This window comes from Ambystoma mexicanum, chromosome 6p (genome assembly GCF_040938575.1).
Source record: "Ambystoma mexicanum isolate Mex_15411 chromosome 6p, UKY_AmexF1_1, whole genome shotgun sequence".
Lineage (NCBI taxonomy): Eukaryota > Metazoa > Chordata > Amphibia > Caudata > Ambystomatidae > Ambystoma > Ambystoma mexicanum.
The window spans coordinates 584,773,549-584,794,471 of NC_090935.1; the positions used below are offsets into that span (position 1 = coordinate 584,773,549).

The 20,923-nt window shown below is 46.9% G+C and overlaps 1 protein-coding gene across 1 annotated transcript in view; it reads right to left on the reverse strand.

Annotated features, from left to right (window-relative positions):
• Positions 1-459: 459 nt before the first annotated feature.
• LOC138511624 (betaine--homocysteine S-methyltransferase 1) overlaps positions 460-20,923 on the reverse strand; it is a 30,763-nt gene continuing 10,299 nt past the window's right edge. Inside the window, exons 2-8 of the mRNA XM_069627417.1 lie at positions 8,511-8,643; positions 6,111-6,229; positions 5,352-5,543; positions 5,114-5,261; positions 4,085-4,267; positions 2,535-2,763; positions 460-761 (exon numbers count right to left, since the gene is read on the reverse strand). Coding sequence (XP_069483518.1) covers positions 587-761; positions 2,535-2,763; positions 4,085-4,267; positions 5,114-5,261; positions 5,352-5,543; positions 6,111-6,229; positions 8,511-8,643 — 1,179 coding nt within the window. The 3' untranslated portion in view covers positions 460-586. The remainder of the gene's footprint in view (positions 762-2,534; positions 2,764-4,084; positions 4,268-5,113; positions 5,262-5,351; positions 5,544-6,110; positions 6,230-8,510; positions 8,644-20,923) is intronic.

The following is a 20,923-nucleotide window of genomic DNA, read 5'->3' on the forward strand; positions in this document are numbered from 1 at the left end:
GGAACCGTGGATCCATCCTGTCCAAGGGCTTGAGATAGCTTAGATATCCACTGCAATCATGAGTGCTGACTATTTCGCAACATAGCAATAGGTTTGTGAGGAAATCATCCTTAGTAGCAATTAAGTGTTTACTATACACAGCGCTATCGCCAACCACAGGGAAACCCCCACACAACTCACTAAAATGGAAGCCAAGTACATGCAGTATTTTAGGACTGCGCTGTTGCAGCACCATAGGGGTCTGTGGCACCTTGCGTGCTTGGTGCCATGCGAATGCAAGGGGTTGGGAGTTCCGAGAGCGACCGTGGGAACTTCAGCATAGGAGCTCGGACCTGAAGGAGGTATCCTTCACATATTCCGGCCTGACTTTCAGCTGTAGATTACATTCCCTTTTGCACTTACCGGCTCACACCGGTTTCTGTATGTTGTCTCCCATGTTGGATAACATTAGCCAGTGGATTTTATTTGCAAAAGGTTTATTTTGACCAGGTAAGGAACACAGAATAACGAATTAACGAGCGTGTGGAACATTTGAACTCCTACAGGAAGCAAGGAACGCTTGCACTAGCTCAGCTCAGGCCACGCTTCACAATTTCTGCTTTGCAAAGAGCTCCTTGAGTTGCTGCTCAGTGGTGGCTTCCTTCTGCTGCATCAGCTCCGCTGCTCCTTTGGTCACTCCCCAGGCATCTGGCCTGGACATAGACGGGCAGTATGGCCTGCCTGAAGCTGGCGCCAGTTTCTCCCAGTAATCCTTTCTTGCCCTAAAAAAGAAATACAAATTAAAATGTAAAGCCCTCCTGTGAAGTAATTGCCAAATACTGCCATTAGGGGCTTCAGGTCCCCAGAAAAATGTTACATCCCATGTCTTTTGCACAGTAATCGTGCCTGCTGTTCACAACAGTGGCTCTGGCACTCTTGCCCAGCTGGTTTACACCAGACTGGCAACAAGAGTTAAGCCTGCCTGCTGACAAATGATTCCTGATCTACCAATTAACTGTTGGCATAGAATAGTAAAGGTGGTTCATCCTAGAGCATCACCCCATCACTAGCATCCTGGGTTCTGTAGAAGAGCTTGCAGTAGTGGCAACCCCGAGCCTTGACCAGAGTCTGAGGTGTACCCAAGAAAGGAAACAGGAAGGATAGCTCAAGGGCGATGCGTTTGTCTTGGAAGCAATAAAACAGTGCAACACATTCGAATCCCGGTCTTAGAAACCACTCCGGGTACGAAGCGCATTATAAATCGATTGCAATGATTATGATGCACCCATTAGAGACACCCATCAGGCCCCACTTGCGTGACTGTCTGCTGCTTAGTCAAGGCTTAGTTCATGCCAAAAGAACCGAATAGCACATCAGTAACCAGGCCATGGAGGGAATATGTATAGGAGCTTGAAAATTCCTGTACTAGTTAGTTCTAGGAGAAACATATAGGGGGAGATTGCTGCAGCAGGCAGTGCCCTGGCTGTTGCCAGGAACAACCAATTAATTAGATACAAGGTTAAAGGCAACTGCCATGGGAGCAACACACCATTACTAGCTAGTAGTTTCCTGAAGTGGCAATTCATACTGCGGGGAGAAGGTAGTAAATGTTGGGGTGTCTCTGTACTGGAAAGGAGAAATGGGGCTAGAAGTACTGTGGCGAAAGTAGAGTAGGATTGCCGATTAGTGCCTATAGGTACACGTTTTCCATGGGGCAATCTTGCTTTGATAGCTAATTTAGTAACAGGTTGAGCGCTTGAACGCTTCTGGCCATACAGATGTGATGTTGGCGGTTTATTCCTGGAATAAATGTAGTGGGTATAGAATTGCCTCAATCATTGAAGTCAAGAAGTGGGCGACACCGCACACTATACTACACAGCTACCAGCACTGCCCTCCCAAAGGGATAATTTAGTGAAGATACCTGCTGCAGTATTTAGCAGCACTAGGATAGGTCATTTATAAGGCGCTTGCACACGCGTTTCTAGGCGCGACAAGGGAGAAGAAAACAAACGATCTTATTAGGCCTCGTCATTCAGTCCATGCAAGTGCGATAACGCAAAGTGCGGGAGGGAGAGGGGAAGGGGCAGTGCAATCAAGGCAGCGTTGCTCAAGTAAGAGCAGCGAGGCTCTGGGTAAGTGCAAGGAGGCTGTAGGGTTATAGCCCCTACGTGTGCAGTAGGCCTGGTGGCAGTGCAGGGGCAACTGGTCATGTAGGAACCCTATAGCCAATGAGACTCAGCGGGTGGCCAGGCAGCGCAGCAGGCAGGTCAGCAGTGTACGGTGAGACAGCAGAGGTGAAAAGGAAGGTCTTCAGCCGCTGTCGGAACATCAGGAGAAATGGCTCAAGATTGAGGGGCAGGGAGGCCTTTGCAGAGCGGCACCTGCAGATGAGATATCCCTCCCTCCCCCTCCTGCCCGGCGTGGTGTCTGACCCTCAGTTGGATGTTTCACAGGTAACCCTAACTCGATCAAAATCAATGAAAAACAATGCTCGATAAAAGTTGGACAAGTACCATTTTAAAATGACAAAGTTAAATGAAGTTCTACTATACCTTGCCCGAACCCAGGGTTTAGTGTGCATTTCCAGACCACTGCCCCAGCTGCCGTGTTTTTCAGATCCTTGTGGCAAAAACCCCCTTTCTGGTGCCAGCTCTTCTGCTATTGCTCGGATGTGGTAGGGTTCAAAACCACAGCAGCCACCGATATACCGGACACCAAGTTCATAGGCCTCCCGTGCATACTTCTGAATGTCCCACCTAGTAACAATCCTCGGCTCCAGGCCTGCAATAAATAACGCCACATCAGTGTCCATTCTTTCCAGAAACCCCCCAAGGCTAGAGTAAATGGATATTCAGCATGTAGTCATTTCAAGCAGGGATACAAAGAGGGTGCCGACTGCAGCCATCTGCCCGAAACACCTTCACACGTCAAGACTACATCTGAACCGTTAGCTGCAAACATGCATCAAAAACCACATTTAAAATATCAACATCTTGCAACAATGTTGGCAAAAAGTTTACAACCGCAGTTCGGTTGCAACTGCATTGCCTCACATTAGGAACCCCATTTTAAATGATTCCCCATATTTAGATTAGGTAGATTTGTTGGTTCAGGAAAGATGCAGTGACCATTAATATTTCCTGGACTGCATTCTGAGCCCATCTCCCCTCCAAAAGACAGATTGCCAGTTGCTTTGCCAGTTGCCTCTCCTGCCCCCACATTCACGCTTGGGACATTTTAGAGTATTAATATGAGCTAGGTGCGTGTAGAGCTGTTGCCCTTTGTTAGAACCAAGGCCAGTAGTAGAGAGCGCACCAGCCCTTTTTTCTGCAAAATGGCCAACACACGTGCTAAGCTATTGCAATCGGCCACAGCTGTATGTCTACACCCATCGAGCATGTTGGGCTCACGTCTAGCCAATGAGAGGGCTGCAAGGAGTACACAGTTTTTGTGGGGTCAAACCCGACTGTACAACAATGGCTGAAAGAAGATTTGGGTCAGTGAAATGCTGCGGTACAGTGGCAGGGGTGGGCCATCGTGTGGCATGGCGTCCAGAGTGCAGACAACTTGCTTGTGTGGATAACTATAGTGTAGGGTGAAGGACTAAAGTGGTGGGGGTAAAAGGGAATACTAGGTGGCAACCAGTAAAACAGAAGGCAGGAAAATGGTTTTGCAAATAACCCATTAATGCCATGGCTTAAAGTCAAAGTGAGTATGTTATTGCATGGAAATAAGGGCACAATGTTGCAGCCAGCGTGGGCAGGTTTAACTCGTGGCATTACTGGGGGCACACGATCATAAAAACGCATCCACCCCCAAGCGACGTTGCCTTACAGACCAGAAATAAACTGGTTCACTAAACACTATGTACCATCTGAAGTACCACCAAGTCTGCGGATTCTGTTATCAATCTCTGCATCCTGTGTACAATGGCACGTTCAATTTGCAAGGCTTTCCACAGGTGGCGTACACATGTAGCAAAAGGGAGAACACACCATTTGCTGTTTCAATGCAGACGGATACTACACAGGTTAATAAACCAGCATTAAGAGAACGTGCAAAGGAAAACGCAATTCACACTTGGGGCTTGGGAAAATCTTACCAAAGGGAAATTCCGGTAAATCAATGAACCCCTGTTTGCCACAGTCGGGCGTGTGGTAAGCGAGCGGCTGTACCATGAGATGAGCCTTCACGTTGGCAGCTTCCAAACCCTGCTTCATTAGGGCCACCGTTTTAAGGGAAAATGTTGGGTCAAAATGGCAGTTCACCCCAACAATTGCAGCACCTGAGGTAAAAAAACAAAACGACATTGTTGCATCTGTACAACTTCCAGCACCAATACGGGAGGGCCCCTAGTGGCCACTTCAGGAAGAAGACTCGAGCTCAATGAAGGATGGCATGGCTCTAAACCTTGTATCCTAGGGCAGGTGAAGGTTTGGCAGGCGAGAGCCCATTGAAGCATATAGGGGTATTGTCAGGCGCATACCATCACAGGGCATGCGATACCCAGTGCTCCATTGAGAGAGGCCATTGGCGCACGCTGCCCAGGTCAGACAGTCCTGATGGCACTCCAGCAGGGGGGCATTCTAAATCAGCAATGCAAGAAGTTCTTAGCCAATGCAATAACCATGTACACAGAAATGTACCCATCAAATACGACTAAGCAGAAACTGCAACACACCCCAATTTATCATTCAATTTCTACAATACAAACATACATTCTGCCTGCAGACTCTGCCCGTCTTGTCTCATCGGTTTACTTGTCTCAACCATCCTACTTCCAGAAAGGTTATATTTTATTCTCACTACATTAGTTCCAGTATTTGAATCACTCCACACCCAATCCCCCCCCACACACACACACACACACACACACACACACACACACACACACACACACCTCCAAATCTGACCCCAGTTTAGGGCAGCATCATGTGGCTGCACCCCAACTTTCCCACATTCATCTACCAACATCTTTGTAATTTGCAACCAGTTTCTACATACACAAGGAACCATCCTCACCCACGCTGCCTGCAGATCAAGGCTATAGCACCAAAAACATACACAAGAAGCCAAAAAGAAAGTCTCTTGGCCATTTAAATCTGTAGAGGTAGACACCAGCCTAACTCACCAGCTTTTGCCAGTCTAACTGCACACTCCCCAGGCAGGACACCGTTCATATCCCCCTCTGGTCCAATGCACATGGTAGCCGCCACCGGTAGCCCAGACTCCTTCAGCACTTCAACTGCCCATGCAGCTTCCTCTACATGTTCAAAATACTGCCAAGAGAAAAGGGCAATGCAGACAACTTCAGAGCTCGTGGAAAGGGAACTGGTGCTGCATTTATAGGACAAGCGAAGGACACTTACCTCTGCGATTAAGAAATCCACCTTTTTACTAGTGAAAACCTCTAGCTGCTGCCGGAAAATTGCCTTCACATCAGCCTCGCTCTTGCAGCTCAAGTAAGACGGCGTTTGGCTGACTCCTCCAGCAACCAATGCATCGCCTTCCTCCGCCACTTCCCTCGCAAGGTCGCAGGCAGCTTCGTTGACTTTCCTTCCCTGGAAGGAAAGAAACCCAATAGTCACTCAATTGCGGGCTTGACAGTAGCTTGCACCCCAGGAGACCATGGCTGACCAATCCTGGCCTTCCCACTCTCCCCATGCGGTTGGAAGACTTGCCCAGTCATCAGCTATAGCACACCTTGCTTTTACAGACTGCAAATAGCTCAAATGTTAACACAGTAACATAACGTCGAAATGATCCTCCAGCATTGGTAAATCCTAGACTTCGTGGCAAGAAATAAGGTCCCAGAGGCAAAAAAGTAGCTTCATAAAGCACAAGGTGAGTTTGCATTTTTGGGACCTTATTTCTGCTGTCTTGCGACTTCAGCAAAGTAAGGATGCAGATAACTTAGTTGTTTAGCACACAACACAAGGGAAAAACCAAACCATCTACAAGTCTAGGACTTGTGCCAAGCCACAAATTATGCATCAAGCCGCTGCCCAGAGGCCAAACCAATTAAATTAGTCAGTAACAGACCCTCCCTCTGCCCACCCGCCCCAATCAGTAACATGCATGATGTTATCCCCACCAGATGATAACATGGTTTCCCGTGGAGCACTTACAGAAATTTTGGCTGACACGTAGTTGCCCCTGTTCTCCAGCTTATCCTCGCTTGCGTAAAATGTGAAGGTTTGCATAACATTAGATCCGGCTCTAAGAAACTCCCGGTGCAGCTGTCGCACTGAAAGAAGGCTCACAATTATTCACAGCAGCACAAAGCACAAGTAAAGTTCGTTACGGCTTATCAGGCAGTTTCAAATCTAAAGGGCTCATTAACCAAAATCCCCCAAGTTCCAGGACAACGCGAATACTGGCCAATCCAATATAGCAATGCTGAAGGAGCAGGTCAGGTGGGGCAACAGATGACAGGGACCTTTAGGGTAGGTTATGAGCTAAAGGACTGGTACAGCAGGTGTGTAGTACATGGGTTTACTCACATTTAGTATTGGGTCAGAGGGGCGGTGGGGGTGGCATTGTTCCTAACACTTCGTATAGGGGTGAATTGAGTGGGCTACATGACCACAGGCTCAGAATGTACCAATATTGCAGCAGGCGCACAAACATGCGAATTGAAAGCCATCAGCGGCGCTTCACCAGGTAGAGCGTGCAGCATGGTGGGCCTTGCGACCAAATGTCCTTTGTGTGGAGAAAGATGCAACATTATTGGCGTATGTGTTACGCAGCATACCGTCCAAAGGTTCTTTAAACCAGGGGCTGGAATATTACATGAGCAGACTCAGTGGGAGCAGGATGGATGCTAGCAGGTTCTGGCACGTTGTGCGACAGACATCATGGAAGAGGATGGGAAAAGAAAATGTATGGAGACATAGGCAGTGTTTAAAGTGCCAGTTCACGATTAACTGCGAGAAACCAGGGGTGACCATGACCAACCAACTAGGTTAGGAAACGGCCATCACTAATCCTGCGTGCTTGGTTCCATTTGTGCAGAGGTCTATTACGACTCCATGTGCTATCCAAGCTACAAATGGAGTTTGCAATATTGTAGCAGAGAAGCACCCATGTACCCAGTCGGCTGCTTGAAACCAATGTGAAACAGACCAGCTGAGAGAGGCAGGTTAGCACACGGTGTGAACTGCAGTGCTGGATTGTGCATTCCTACCAAAGTATACCCACACCCATCAAACCCCTTTTACCGTCAATATGAAAAACACAAAATTGTTTAGCAATTTACGAGGACGACCACTGCCTACAGATGAAGCCTGGAAATTGGTCAACACTGGATGACGTCTGGAGGGTGACGCTGTATTCCAAAAACAGTGTGTGGAAGTGGGTATGCTAGGAGTAACACAATGTTACACAGAGGCATGTGACATAATAGCCGTTCATATCAGAAGCATGTGTCCCTGCCAACTTATCCAGATTCTCCTTTATGATGCTTACTCGGATTAGCACCAGGTTGAGCTACTATATCTGTTGGGCTAGAGATAGCCTGCCAAAGTATTCTCAAAAGCAAATGGACTAAAACCATTCCTCCTGCAGCAAAGACCCACAGCATATAAATTATGAAGTGCCATTCCAGCGCCACTCCATGAAATCACACCACAATGAGTCAAGTTGGTCAACATACCAAGCTTTGGCGCACTGAATGTACCACTCCATCTAACCGGTCACACGCAAGTCACCACAGGGCGTAAAAGCCTAATGTTGTGAAATGTGAGCAAGGCATACAAAGGTCACTGTCCACCCTCAAAACAGCATTTGTCACTCACTTGGGGTGTGAAAGTTCTGAGGCAAAAATACACACACCAAGTTGTCTCGCCCCCCCCCCCGAACCCGCCCTGCTACCCTTCACAAGTCCCCACAATCAAACACTACACACAAACCAACAAGCCAACAAGCCAACAAGCCAATCGCAGTTTCCCCACTATCCCTCCCCTCAAATAGAAAACCGAACATGCACCTCTACAACAGAATGTAGATACCACAGCCCAGAGAAGGGATCCTAGCACTACAGGCTAAGGAGGCCTCCTGCGTAGAACCAAACCATGAAGCTCAACCTCCTGCAGCAGTTCGGGGTACTTTCGGCCTACATGACCAAGAGCAACAATCTTGAATTCTACCCCCATTTGACCCACTTAAACTGAAGACCATGCAAAGGAGGTGCAAATCCACAAAAATGTAGAATAGTGGTCTTTAAAATTGTGTCATGTGGAATCAGGCATACACTAACCCAGTGGTACTATTAACACTAGTCGGCAGTGTAAACCACCACATGTGAAAGAAAAGATAATGGTCAATCTGATCAACACCACTTAGTTTAAAGAGGCTAGGTGGGCCGTGGCATCGACTCCAAATCCACTGCATACAAAATATAATCTTGCCAATTGCAGTAGTGTGGGGTAGCAAACAGACGCCAATCACCATAGTGCGTGGTCTGGGTCAATGGCATTTCAACCCAAAACTCCAACCTCTGCAGTAGCAAGTACCCCTTTAAAACTAACCTGCTTCTGGGTGTTCCACAGCAGCTTCTGGTGTCCAAGGTCCAGCTTTCACATAACCCCTTTTCTCAAGAGCGAAGACAAAACCTCCATCGCCGATAACAGTTTCCCCAGCATCCAAACGGGCCAAAATACCCTGTGAAAAAAAAAATGTAGAACCCGTTTTACTGAAAATAAAAATTGTGCGCCCTCTGCAATAACAGCCCATTGACCTGTTCTTCGGGAAGGTATCCACGAGAGTCTGCAGCCACACTTTAGCTCACTGTACCTTACACAAATGGGACATCCTTAGCATTTCGGATGTGGGCGATGCGGACAGATATGCAATGGTAATTCCCTTCTGAACAAGAGTACCAACAGCAACCCGATATGCGACTGACAGACTGATGTTTTCCCCCCTCAGGTCAATGGGCCATGTTCTCTCTCGCAGAGGGGCGCCCACGACTGTTTTGATTATTTCAAGGGCCTTCGGTCTAGTCACCCACGTTTGCCATGGGCATCCAGACGTGGACCCCTTGCTCACTGTCCTCCGAGGCACAGCTCCACCTCCCTGATGCCCTATAAGGCTGAAACACGTGTATGGGGTTGCTGTTGGTACCTTGTTCAGAAGGGAATTGCCATATCATTTTGGTGCTAGACTGTCCATGTGGGCGGGACAAACACTGAAATGCAAATGGTAATTTCCCCCATCTGTGAAGGTACAGTGAGCTAAAGTGTGGCTGTGAACTCTCGATTGGGTAACTTCCCAAAGCACAGGTCAACAGGTCATGTTTGTTCTCGCGGGGCGCCTATGACTACATTTTGAGCACATCATAGATTTTGCATTTATCAGTCTCCCCACAAACTTTCCCCCTTTCAGTTCCAGAGGCCATACAAATGGCACCAAGCATAGTATAAATCCTAAGACTACTTTTTTGCAGATGTTAATTGCTCTACAGGTCAATTAATCACAAATCAGCTACCTTGACGTCAAGGCATCAGATCCTGCTTTTAAGTAACGCAACCACTACGTCCAAAAGTGTGTTTAAGATGGACTACTGGCCATATCCACTGATTAAGAAAAAAAGAAAAAAGATAGTTACAGGATTTATAGGGCTAACATTTTCAAGTGGCAAGCTACTAGCCAGGCATAACAAGTCGCTTGCTTCCTGCTTCAAGAGAAATGCACCACTACGCAATGGCTAGTGGAGAGTGCAAACTGAGGCCTGACCTTTCCAGAAGCACCAAAAATCTGTTTTCAATATTTTCAATCCAGAGCTCCCTTGGGCTCAACACTGCCCTGGGAGGGTCCAAAGAGTGTTGCACCAGCAGCAGGTTCTTTGTCAGTAAAGGATAGAAATCACAAGACCAATACACAAATGAGACCCATCAAAGTCTAAGATATTGGATTCTTGATAAAAAAAAGAACCTAATGACGTGTCAGAATGAGGATCAAGGCATCACACAAGGGAGCAGGTGAGCCCGTCAAATACTCCATGTAGCACACAAGCGTATGGCTAACCGTGCAGGAGTAAAGGAGACTATTGTACTTTGGGGTACATTCCATATGAATCCATATCACTCATTGGAATTTACAATCACAAGACAGCTACACTGCCAAAGAAACAACTGATCGTTGACTCAAACCGGGACATTTGGGGAAATTGAGTCACTGGATGCACCGCCACAATATGTATAGACCGATGGTCGTGAAGTAGGTTGGGGTGAGACTCGGAGACCCTGAAGTCAATGGGCAGTGGACATAATCCAACTGATAAGCTAGAACCAATGAATGGAGCTACCCATTCAGTCAGCGTTTCCAAGAGGGAAACGTTCCTTTTGCGACACCAGAAATGGACCTTGGTTGCATGAGGTTATAGGTATTTTGCTACAGATCCAGCATGAAGCGTGGATGCTCTGCTAAATGCCTTAAGGCAATTTTAGGATTCTCCCCACCCCACCCCCCTTTTCCAACAAGGTCTATTTGATGTTCAGGAGGATGTAAAGGAAGGCATGATTATGTTGGTATTCAGATCGACTTGTGTTCCAGGTTCCTGTGAACCTAGCAAGCGTTAGGAGTGGTTCCATCTCTCAAAGCATTCCCTTCTTGGAAGGAACATGGGTCAGCTTCACATCTCAGCTTGGCCGTTGCAAATGTTTCTAGGATTGTCGGAACAGGAGGAGGAAAGTTGGAGCCTTCAGAATACCCACTTAGAATTCACACTGATCAATGGAGACATTGTTAAATATTTGTGCAGTGGCTGGGATCCTCATGCTGGATTTTCTACATGTCTAGCAATAAATGCGAGGTATAGCGATTGAGCCATTACAAAGTCTGGGGCATCCATGCAAAGACACCCTCTTTGGGAGTTGGTTTTGTCATGTATTGCATGTAATCAGGTTCTGAACACCTTACAACCATTGGGGTGAACTGAACTAATCACCAATTAATAGTGGTAACATGTTGCAACCACAATCACTTTTCAATGATTACAAGCGCCATTTTAAAAAGCCAACACCTCTGCTGAGCATCGTTTTATTTCAATGTGTTCTTTCAAATGAAACTGCTGTTAAAATTCCCATCATGAGCAGCACACCAAGAAGTCATTTAGAAGGAGCACGATCGTTAGCAAGGCACATGTTCTACATGCTATGCCGTTCCAATAGAAAATAAAATATGTAATCAGAACGAATTCGGCTGCATTCACATATTCAGTCTGAATACATTAACACATTAAGTCAGAACAAAAAACGGTTCAATTTGATAAGGAGCCATTTTGAAAAGACTACAAAACCACAAAGGTTTAAAGTCAAGGAGGGAATCCGTTTGCCATTGTTTTTCAAATCAGGACCTTGAATTTAGAAATCGAAAGTGTACAGAAAAGACCAGTCATTTCAAGAGATCACAACATAATGACAGGCGCCACCAACTCAGCACAGACTCGCAGGGTGTAGAAAGTCTTCAATGAATAACAGGAAGAGCTAAACCACAGAACTGAATAGAATTCCTGAAAGGCCAAGGCAGTCTCTTGTTCCGAGTAGGAGGTTCCCCATAGCCTCCCCGACATGCTGAAGATGCAAACAAGCTTCTGGTACCCAAAGCTTCTGGTACCCAATTACACATCTGGCGGAGCTGTACCCCAATTACATTCTTTGGAAAAGCTTCTCTCACATGAAATCTTGGCTGCAGGAAATAGTAAAAAAGATTAAAAGCGTATACTTTTTTTAGCTGCAGCCTGCGTTACAATAGCCCACAATTGGACAGGCGCCAGAAGCCCAGGAATGGTGGCTAAGAATCTGGCATACAGCAGCAATGGATAGAATACCAGCTAGGATCTAGATGCAGATTACCGCAGATCCGAGATACTTTACAATGAGATTTTATTTGCATTTCCATTTGTTAGAATCTTACATTTGAGTTCTATTAAAATTGGTTTATAAATGCAGATTGAATTAAATCTGTGCGAGGCACCATGTCCAACTTTGGACTGTTGGGATGCCAACTTAAGTTTAACAAATATGAATTAAGTGTTTTTGAAACATTGTGGTCTTGGTTAATCAGTAGATACCATAAGCAGTTTTATGTGGAAAAGCTCACCAGGCTGAAGGGGGGGTGGTGGCGGGGGAGTGGAAGGCGTGGAGCCCAGCTTGGCAAGAGCAAATAGTCCTCAAATGCCCGACTACAGAGCTTTGCGCCCGACAGAGAATTGGATTGCGGCAGAAAGACAGTGCTGCCCTGTGAAATCCAAGATGGCGGCCAGGGCTTTCGCTTACAGAGCCATGGACAGATGAGGCCCCAGGAAAGTGCTTGCAACCCCTTGAACGGCAACCCGCTGCAGAATCCTCCTGAAGTGGCCTTGCATGCAGCGGTGGCCCCCACGCTCTGTGGGGGAATATGACTCGCCCACATCGGGAGGCGAAGCAGAGGCCCTCATCTGGGTCGAGCCATGGTCTCGCCGTCCCGCTCAGATGGCTGGAGAACAACCTTAATCAATAAGCAGCTTCAGGTCCTGGCACATAAGAAGCCTTCAGAGGTGGCACCGAGTGCCTTCCCAACGCCATTCTCCCAGCAGGCTAATGAGGAGTATCTGCCACACTACGAACATGATTCATGGACCCTGGGGCTGGTGAGGAGGCTGGGTCCTGGACTTTTATAACAAGGTAATCTCTTCTAACGTCACTGTTGTGGGGACTGCCTACACTCTGCAATTGCAACAAAGGGGCAGGACTGTGGGTACTCACCAAGGTTCTGGCCAGATGCCACTGCCCACCCGTGACGGAGGGGGACTAGCAATACACTAGGGGCCTTCCCCTGGTTCAACAGGTCCCCATATAAGTGGCCGACAATACGGAAACACGTAGGAAAAGTAGGAACAAAGGGCAATGCTGTTGCAGGCGCCACCTGGCCTATCCCATCACAAGGTAGTCAAGGCCTTTGCGATGGGCGCACTTGACTGCTCAGAGCCATATGATCAAAAGAGCTCCTCTCTGGACTCAAAGGGAGAGATGGCAAAAACCCCCTAAAACAAACAGTTGACATCTATGCTTTTTGCCACTATCAGAGAGAAAGTGAGAGCGAACCAAAGCAATGTCACAAGGAAGAGACATCCCGCTGCCAATCCAAGGGGTTACCAAGACAGACCTGCAGGTCCTCCTAGCAACAATGACCAAGGAATATCAGGAGGCACGGAAGAGCTCATGAAAATAATCTCGGACCTAGACAAACTCATGGAAGAGGTGGAAAGTAGAACAGCAGAGATGGAATCCATGCTATGCCAATCTTGAGATTGGCGAGGGAGTGGAGACAGAATCACCATGCTTTCAGCTAGATGTGAAGCTGAAAACAAAGCAATTATACTCCGCAAACCGCTCCCGCCGCGTCAACGTTTGACTACATGGAATCCCAAACTCCATCACAGACGCAGAGCTACTTCACCCTTGACCTCTTCCGGTTCATCTTAACACTCCCAGATAGTTGGACGGGGGGCATCGAACCAGGTGCCAACCACTCCAGACATCCTGTCTGGAGTCCTTCTACAGCGTCAAGGACGAGACAATGTAGGAAGCCAGGAACTCTAGGCGGATCTAATTTAGAGATGCCTCAAATCTCCCTATATCAGGGCCTCACAGCAGCCACGTTGCTGAAAAGGAAGCCTTTAAGACGATGCTTTACCACTGGGGCTTCCCTACCGCACTGCTGTTCAACCTGGAGGTTAAGCGATGGCAACTATGCACAATGAAAGGCCGAAAAGTTACTGAACCGGGAGGGAGCAAACAGCAAGGATGGTACGGCACCTAGAGAGGACCCATCAAAAATAAGGTTATGCAGTCCTGGATGCAGTCGGACAAAAGAAGGCTAAAGGTCCACCACAAGGGAATAAGAGAAGTGCTAGACTGCGGGAACAAGCCTAAAGAACTACCTAATCTGAACTCCAGCAGCCACCGCAGGTGCTTCGATTGGAATAGCAGCATGCACCCCAGTAATGGACAGGTGGACCTCTGAAACAGAACTTACGCACCTAATGGAGGGACAGCGATCAGGGGCTGCGAGTTAAATTCCAACCAGCACTACTGAAGCAACTGCTGTGTGTGAATCAAATGGCACTGCTTGTGCATAAGGTTGGTTGTCGGGTTCTGAGCTGGTTGCCCTGAGTTGTGTGCTGTTCTCAGAGGCTAGACATTCGTTGTGGAGGAGGTTGAGGTTATTCTAGTTGCGGTGTCAAAGCCGAAGCAGCAACACAGGTGGAGGAACAACATTGGGTGCTTTGTCTTCCGCCAATGGAACAGGATGGAATGGTACAAACAATTGTGATACTCGACTAGGGAACTTTGCATGATAACCTAACCTGTGCATGGCCTTAATTTACCAGGGAATTAAAAAAAAAAAAAAGTGAAGCGCAGATTAGAGCTTCCTGCCAACGTAGCCTGCTTGCAGGAAAAACCTAGCGGAGGAGCAGCTCATTACCTTTGGGCGATTCAACAAATGCTACTTTGCTACCGTCGCGGAGGAAAAGAGGGGGAGTGGCACTAGCCGAGATGTCTCTAGGATAGACTTAATCTTAATGTCCAGCTAGCAATTCCCCTGCCTGTAAGAGGTTCAGATACATCCTAGGGTTCAGATCATGCCCGGGTTAGGGTGTGCAATCTCCCAAGGCCACCACAATGGCACCGAAGATGCAAGACTCATTATTGTAGGATGTAATGAGGAAAAATACAACGCCCTCACTTGTTACTTTGGGGTAAACTCCTCTGGGGTGCTTGGAAGCAGTAATCTGGGACACCATGAAGCCAGTGATCAAGGGAATGTTAAGATGTGCTACAGCACAAAAAAAAAGAAAAAAAAAAAGGCTGGACAACTGCAGCAGTGTAGGTTGAAGGAGAGGGTAGCGGCTATGGAAGGGGCACTGAAAATCAAACCAGTCTGCTAACAGGTAGAGAGAGCTCAGAGGCAAATTCTGCCCTGGAAACGCACCTAGCAGACAATCAGTGCAGGAACTTGCATACGCCAAACAGTTCCATTGCATAAATAGTAACAAAGCGAACAGTCTATTAGTACACAAATTTAAAAATATCCCCCACATTCTCACACCAAGAGTTAAACACTGGTCTTTACTGACCTCAGAGAATGACAAAAGGAGCGGAATGATAAACCATCATAGCGATGCAATGATAGGGAGACCGATGAATCGCTGCAAGCCAACTACCTAGCCACTTCCCCAGGAGGGTTTGATCCAACTCAGCTAGAACCTCGAACTCCCGATAACCCTGGGTGAAGTGAAGTAAGCCATACATTTCGGCGAGGTTCTAGAGTCTCTACGCTCACATCCTAGTCCCCCAGCTCGCTACGCTCCAACTCTTAGCTACTACCCCATCTATGGAAGAATCCCTCAATACTCATCCCCAAACCAGATAAAGACCCAGAGAACGAGAACTGTGCATCCCATCACGTTAATGAATAACGATACAAAGATAATTTCTAAGATCCTGGCAACCAGACTTGCTAGGATCCTCCCCTACCAAACGGGATTCATCCTGGGTCGCACTAACAAAGATATCAGGCGCACCTTAGAATGTGCATCAAGAATGAAAGTAGTAGAAACGGCTGTGATCTCACTCGACGCCAACAAAGAATGATCTACTAGACTGGGCTTATATACACAGAAGATACTAACTCACTTTGGGTTCAGCCAGAATGGGTCATGGCTAACTATCAAAATCGCTAAGCTTCTCATCTCGCGAGGTACGAGTCAAACTGCCCCCCCCCCACCACCACCACCACCACCACCACCAACCCCAATATTCACCCTCTATGGAACCATTTACATCTAGAATCTGAGACATGCAGGGTCTACAATTGGTGAAAAACCGTAGAAGGTCTCCATTTATGCGGATGTCGTCCTTGCCCCAATGCAAATTGAGAGCTCACGGGAGGCACCCTGGCAGGAGGTCGGCATTTGAGGATGCTTTGGGGTGAATTACGAAAAGCTTGAGGGTCTTGGGAATAAACATTACCCGGAAGTGCTAACAAATCTTAGGAGCATCCCTGGGCCAAATGACCTACTTGGGGGTTGGGGGTCAACAAAGAACAGTGTACCGTGCCAACTTCCCAAACTGCTCTGAAACCTATTAGGTGACCTGGAGCATTGGCACAAACAAGAGGTATCATGGCTGGGGATAATTGCAGCAGTGAAAATTAACTGTCCTGAGATTACCAGTGCCTAGCGTTACCAGTAACCATGCACGCAGGAGAGCTCCAAAAGTTACAAAAGGATATATTGAATAATGTATGGGGCAGGAAAAAACAAAGCATTAAGAGTAATGCTCAAGGGAGTGGCTGTGGGCGGCCTTGGGGTCTCAGATGTCTAGATAAGTCTGGAGGAACAATCACACGCAGTCACATGGCAGGCTACCACCAACCAGCCCCAGTGGAAACAAAGTATTGGTGTGCGACCCCTCTATCCACCCTACCACACCTCCCAACATCTCGCAGTGCCCTGGACACCAGGCCGATCGCCAGTCCAGTGCTGGAAGAGGGAGACAAGCCGCTGGGGTCATAAGGGATCATTAGGACCCCTCACCCCGGTATGGAATAACCCTGATTTCACCTCCACCCAGGTTCAATAATTAGCGTGAGGGGGGGGATGGAATTGAGGCAAAATAAGGATTTTCCAATGGGACAACACTGAATGCAAAATTAAATTCCAAATCCCAGAAACCTAAAGATTCTGTTATGCCCAACATAAGAAAGCAAGGTAGCAGAGAACTTGGAGCACACATTAACTTCCACGGCCCGAGGGGGAAAACCTCGATCCTAGACAAGCTCCTAGAGAACAATCACCCCAACCAAGAATTACCGCGCACTATCACCACCGGAGTGGTCCCCTGGCGCTCCGGCGGTTCTGAAAAAAGGAGGGGAGGATGAGTTAGTGGGATGAAGCTGGAAAAGTGCAAGAGAGCAGTGATGTGCTGTTGGCAGCCTCAGCTTGGTGGGTCCGTTGGCTGGGCCTGGGGTGTTGCGGCCGGTAGTCATTGTGTACTGTTGCGCAAGACTATGTTTTTGTTTTGTTGTTGCAGTGTAGTGAAGTTTTTACGGTTTGTTGTGCTGTAGGTTTGGTTGTGCTTGGTTTAGAGTTTGAGAGGTGGATGCAGAAAGGGAAATTGTTAGTAGTGTTGGTTAGTTTGCGTCTCTATCCCGAGTTGAGGCGCTAGGATTGCGTGGTCTCCCCCGATGCGGCTCTGTCCAGATCTGGGTCCGACTGGTATAAGGTTCCTTACTCCTCTGGCCCCCTGTGGCCAGTGCACCTGCCAATGTCAACCTCTCAGGTAGTGTGGTGATTGCCAATATCTCGTCAATTCCATACCACTGTGGTACCTGGCGGTAACTAAGGGCGGGCGAGGTGTTGGTGGGATTGTCTGGGTAGTTGACTCAGTCAACGTGCGCGCCGCCTGTGTTAGTCTTTCCAGTGTCACCCGTCCAGGTGCCGTGTGAGTTACCCTCTCGGGTCAGGGATGTACGTCTCCTTTCCTTATGATTAAGTGGGAAAGGGACCTAGGGAGAGAACTTGAGCTGGAGGAATTGAGCGGATACGGTCCTATATGCACAATGTGTTACAAATAAAGGGGCAGTGAGAGTAGGCTATACGTGTTAGGTCACCCCAGAAATCTTGAACAAAGGCAATCCGGGCAGTCACCACTTTGTTGGGATGGGATCACTATTCCATGCTCTGGTCTAGCCCAAAGTCAATGCAATTCTGGAGGGAGGTGTGGACCAGGTTAGATTAATCATGGGATTAACAATACCTTGGCACCCAGGGATTGGGCTACTGGGCAAAACAGGCGGTGGGACGGCAGACTCGATTAACCATCTTCTCAATGCAGCTAAAATTACTATCGCCCAGCTATGCAAGCAACCTGAAGGCACGGCAATCACCATGTGGTGGGCAAAATGCTGGGACGCAGCAGTGGCAGAGAAATAACAGCCTCTCGACTGGGCGTCATGGGGAGATTTTACAACACATTGTCCCCTTTGACTATGCAGAACAATTCCTTGGGATAGAGCGACAACCACCAGTACTTGGATGTGTACGAAGCATTGAGCCCCTATGCATCTCCCTACAGACCACCACCCGATAAGGGAACTGTGAAATGTACTAAGCTCAACGAATGTAGGGTTATTTATTTAGGCTGTCTCACATTACTAAGCCTAATTGCGCTTGTACTTTGACCTGACCCGACATCTCTTCTAAAATAGCAATAATATACACCCATGGCCTTTAAAAAGGCTTAGACCTTTTGTTAGTACAACCTCCACAGTTGTCCGTCTTATTTGATCAGGCCGTGCCCATTATATAAAATTCCCACTAGACGTGCAGGGTCGAGTTCACATGCATTTCCTAAGAAACGCACTTGCCCTAGGGTGACCATTTACCAGTGCGTTCTGTGAAATGTTGCATGTCACCATAAACGGATTTCAAATTTGCTGCAATTCTGCCACCCATGAACAGTGAACGTATTTATCACTTACTGCAGGGCTTGTTTGCAGTTAATGTCAAATATATGTTTCAAAACGTCCCTATACTCAGAAAGGTATTAGTACCATGTACAATATTGCCAATCCAATCCAATCTACTCGCTAATGAGTGGGCTAGTACATTGGGAGCCCCGTTTGTGCCATGTTTTAGGCGGTTTTACACAGGAGCCTGCAAATTCCACTATACGATTTGTAATATTCCTCAACTCAGGTATCTAAATGGTAGATACCTGTGCTTTTTGTATTTTGTCCTACGGGCTCATATGCTTGTTTTAGTGATAAACTTGCGAGTAAGGCAAGGGTAATGTGTTTCAATTCTTTTGTTACAAGAACACCCTCAAAACGTGGACGTCCCAATCAGGCTGCAGGGTAGCATTTCTCTCCTGCACCAAATGCAAATATCCACCTCTCAGCCAGAGCCTAGCGTATTGGACTAGTGTGCTGACAAATCTGACAAAAGCCCAGGTGGCCCAGTCAAAAAGTCTGTTACACAAGAGTCCTCCTCAGCCCCTTTGAGCCTGAAAATACTGCCTCACAAAGACTATTTAGTAGCGATTAAATAAAGAGTATTTGGGGGCGAGAGAATAAACTGCCATCTCAATCTTTCCCAAGGCTAGCAAAGCAGTGCCAGGTGCATCAACGATCTGTTGATCGTATGGTTTGGACAAAGGGGGTGGTGCTTCCAGTTGTCCCATCCCCTCAAAGATTACATTGAATATTTTGTAGGTCATGCAGTGGTGTGCCATTTGGAAAGTAGCAAATATGACCAAGTATACAACCCTCTTCTAAGGCTATAATAGTTTAAGGGTTTGAAGCCTACAGTTATCTCCAATTAGAGCATGGATTGTTCGGAGATTGCAGAGAAAGTTAACCAGATTCAAGGGAGACCATCAGACATTTGGTGGGCTGGTTCATTCAATGGACAAGGTTGCTCCCACACAATATATGGTCAAAATTACAGACAAAAAGCAAGTTGAGAAATAGTAATCATTTCACCTTGGAATGTACCATTTAAAGGCCAGAACATACTATTTGGACAATTGAGCTATGTCAGAAATGGAGATTTGTTGTATGGGCTGGTGAAAAGCTTTGCTAGCAAATGTGATCAAGGAAACACGTTCTACTCAGTGCGCCAGATAGGATTTGGAAGTGGGAGTATTTCTTAGTTTCTTAAATTTGGGAATAAATAATTTAGGGAGTACAAATGTAATTGCTAATGGGAGGTTTTTTTTTTATAAAGGAAGAAAAAAATGCTTTGGCAATTATTTCTTAGCTCCTAGTTATGAATACACATTAAGATCACTTAATTCGAACAGGACGTAATAGCTTCCTGTGCACTACTGGGTCATCCATTTAGCTGTGTAGGTGAAATCAGGGGTATACAGTTGGACAGGTTGGTTCCCTTCAGGAGCAAAATTGCACATAATACACAAGGGGCATGGGGTAGAAGGAGGGTGTTTCAAATTCAGACACTTGTGAAAGCAGCAGCTCCAGAGAAAGTGACCCCGAACCTCAATGATCATTGGAAAGGGAGTTTCTCAACCCCTATGAAAGTTTTCCCCTGAATGGGAGGCCAGCGAGGGGTGAATAATTGTCAAAAACAATTATAAAACCAGGCAGTAGACTGGTGCACTGGTCACAAACTGATATGGACAGGTGCACTAAAGCAGGGACTATACTGTGCTTACAGCGGTGTGAATCTTATTCAAATTTACCTTAACACTAGCATTTGCCCAGAGATTAGTGTATGACGATGCCCTAAATCCAACACTGGACAGGCTCAATATTTGGCATTGAAAGCTGCCAATCAGTGCAGCAGGATTGTCATGGACGTGAGGAGCAAGAGCACACGAACACTTGAAATGGAATAAAACTAAAAATTCTGGTGTGAAGGGGAGAGATTGTTGCGATTTAATCTGTAGTGAAAATCCTCCTCACGGATGGATTAGGTTTTGGGACCCATGGTCCGATTCCTAGATTGTTTTATTCGTCGATACAAAGTCATCCCAGATTACAGACACCATGTACTTTGTTGAAGGATGGAAATGCCAATATTGGTCATCGTGCGACCAGTCTGTACACAACATAAGCCCACCAAAAGCAGCAGTGGTCTGCACTAGCTTAAAAAAGAGGAATAGTGGTTTCCAAGCAAACTAAGGAATTTGACAATTAGTTGAAGAAAGGTTCCTATTGAAAACCTATAGATAGGCTCATAAGTGCAGGCTCCACGTGTTCCGAAGGCAGTTCCAACCATTTGATGGCACAGAACCATGAACAAATCGTAACAGTTCATTATGTGAGCACATCTGCCTTTGGTGTAAATTATGTTTTATGGTGTGGACAGCAACCATTCCTTATGTCCCCATCTTTTTGATTAACCATAGTACAGTATACTCAACTTGGTAGC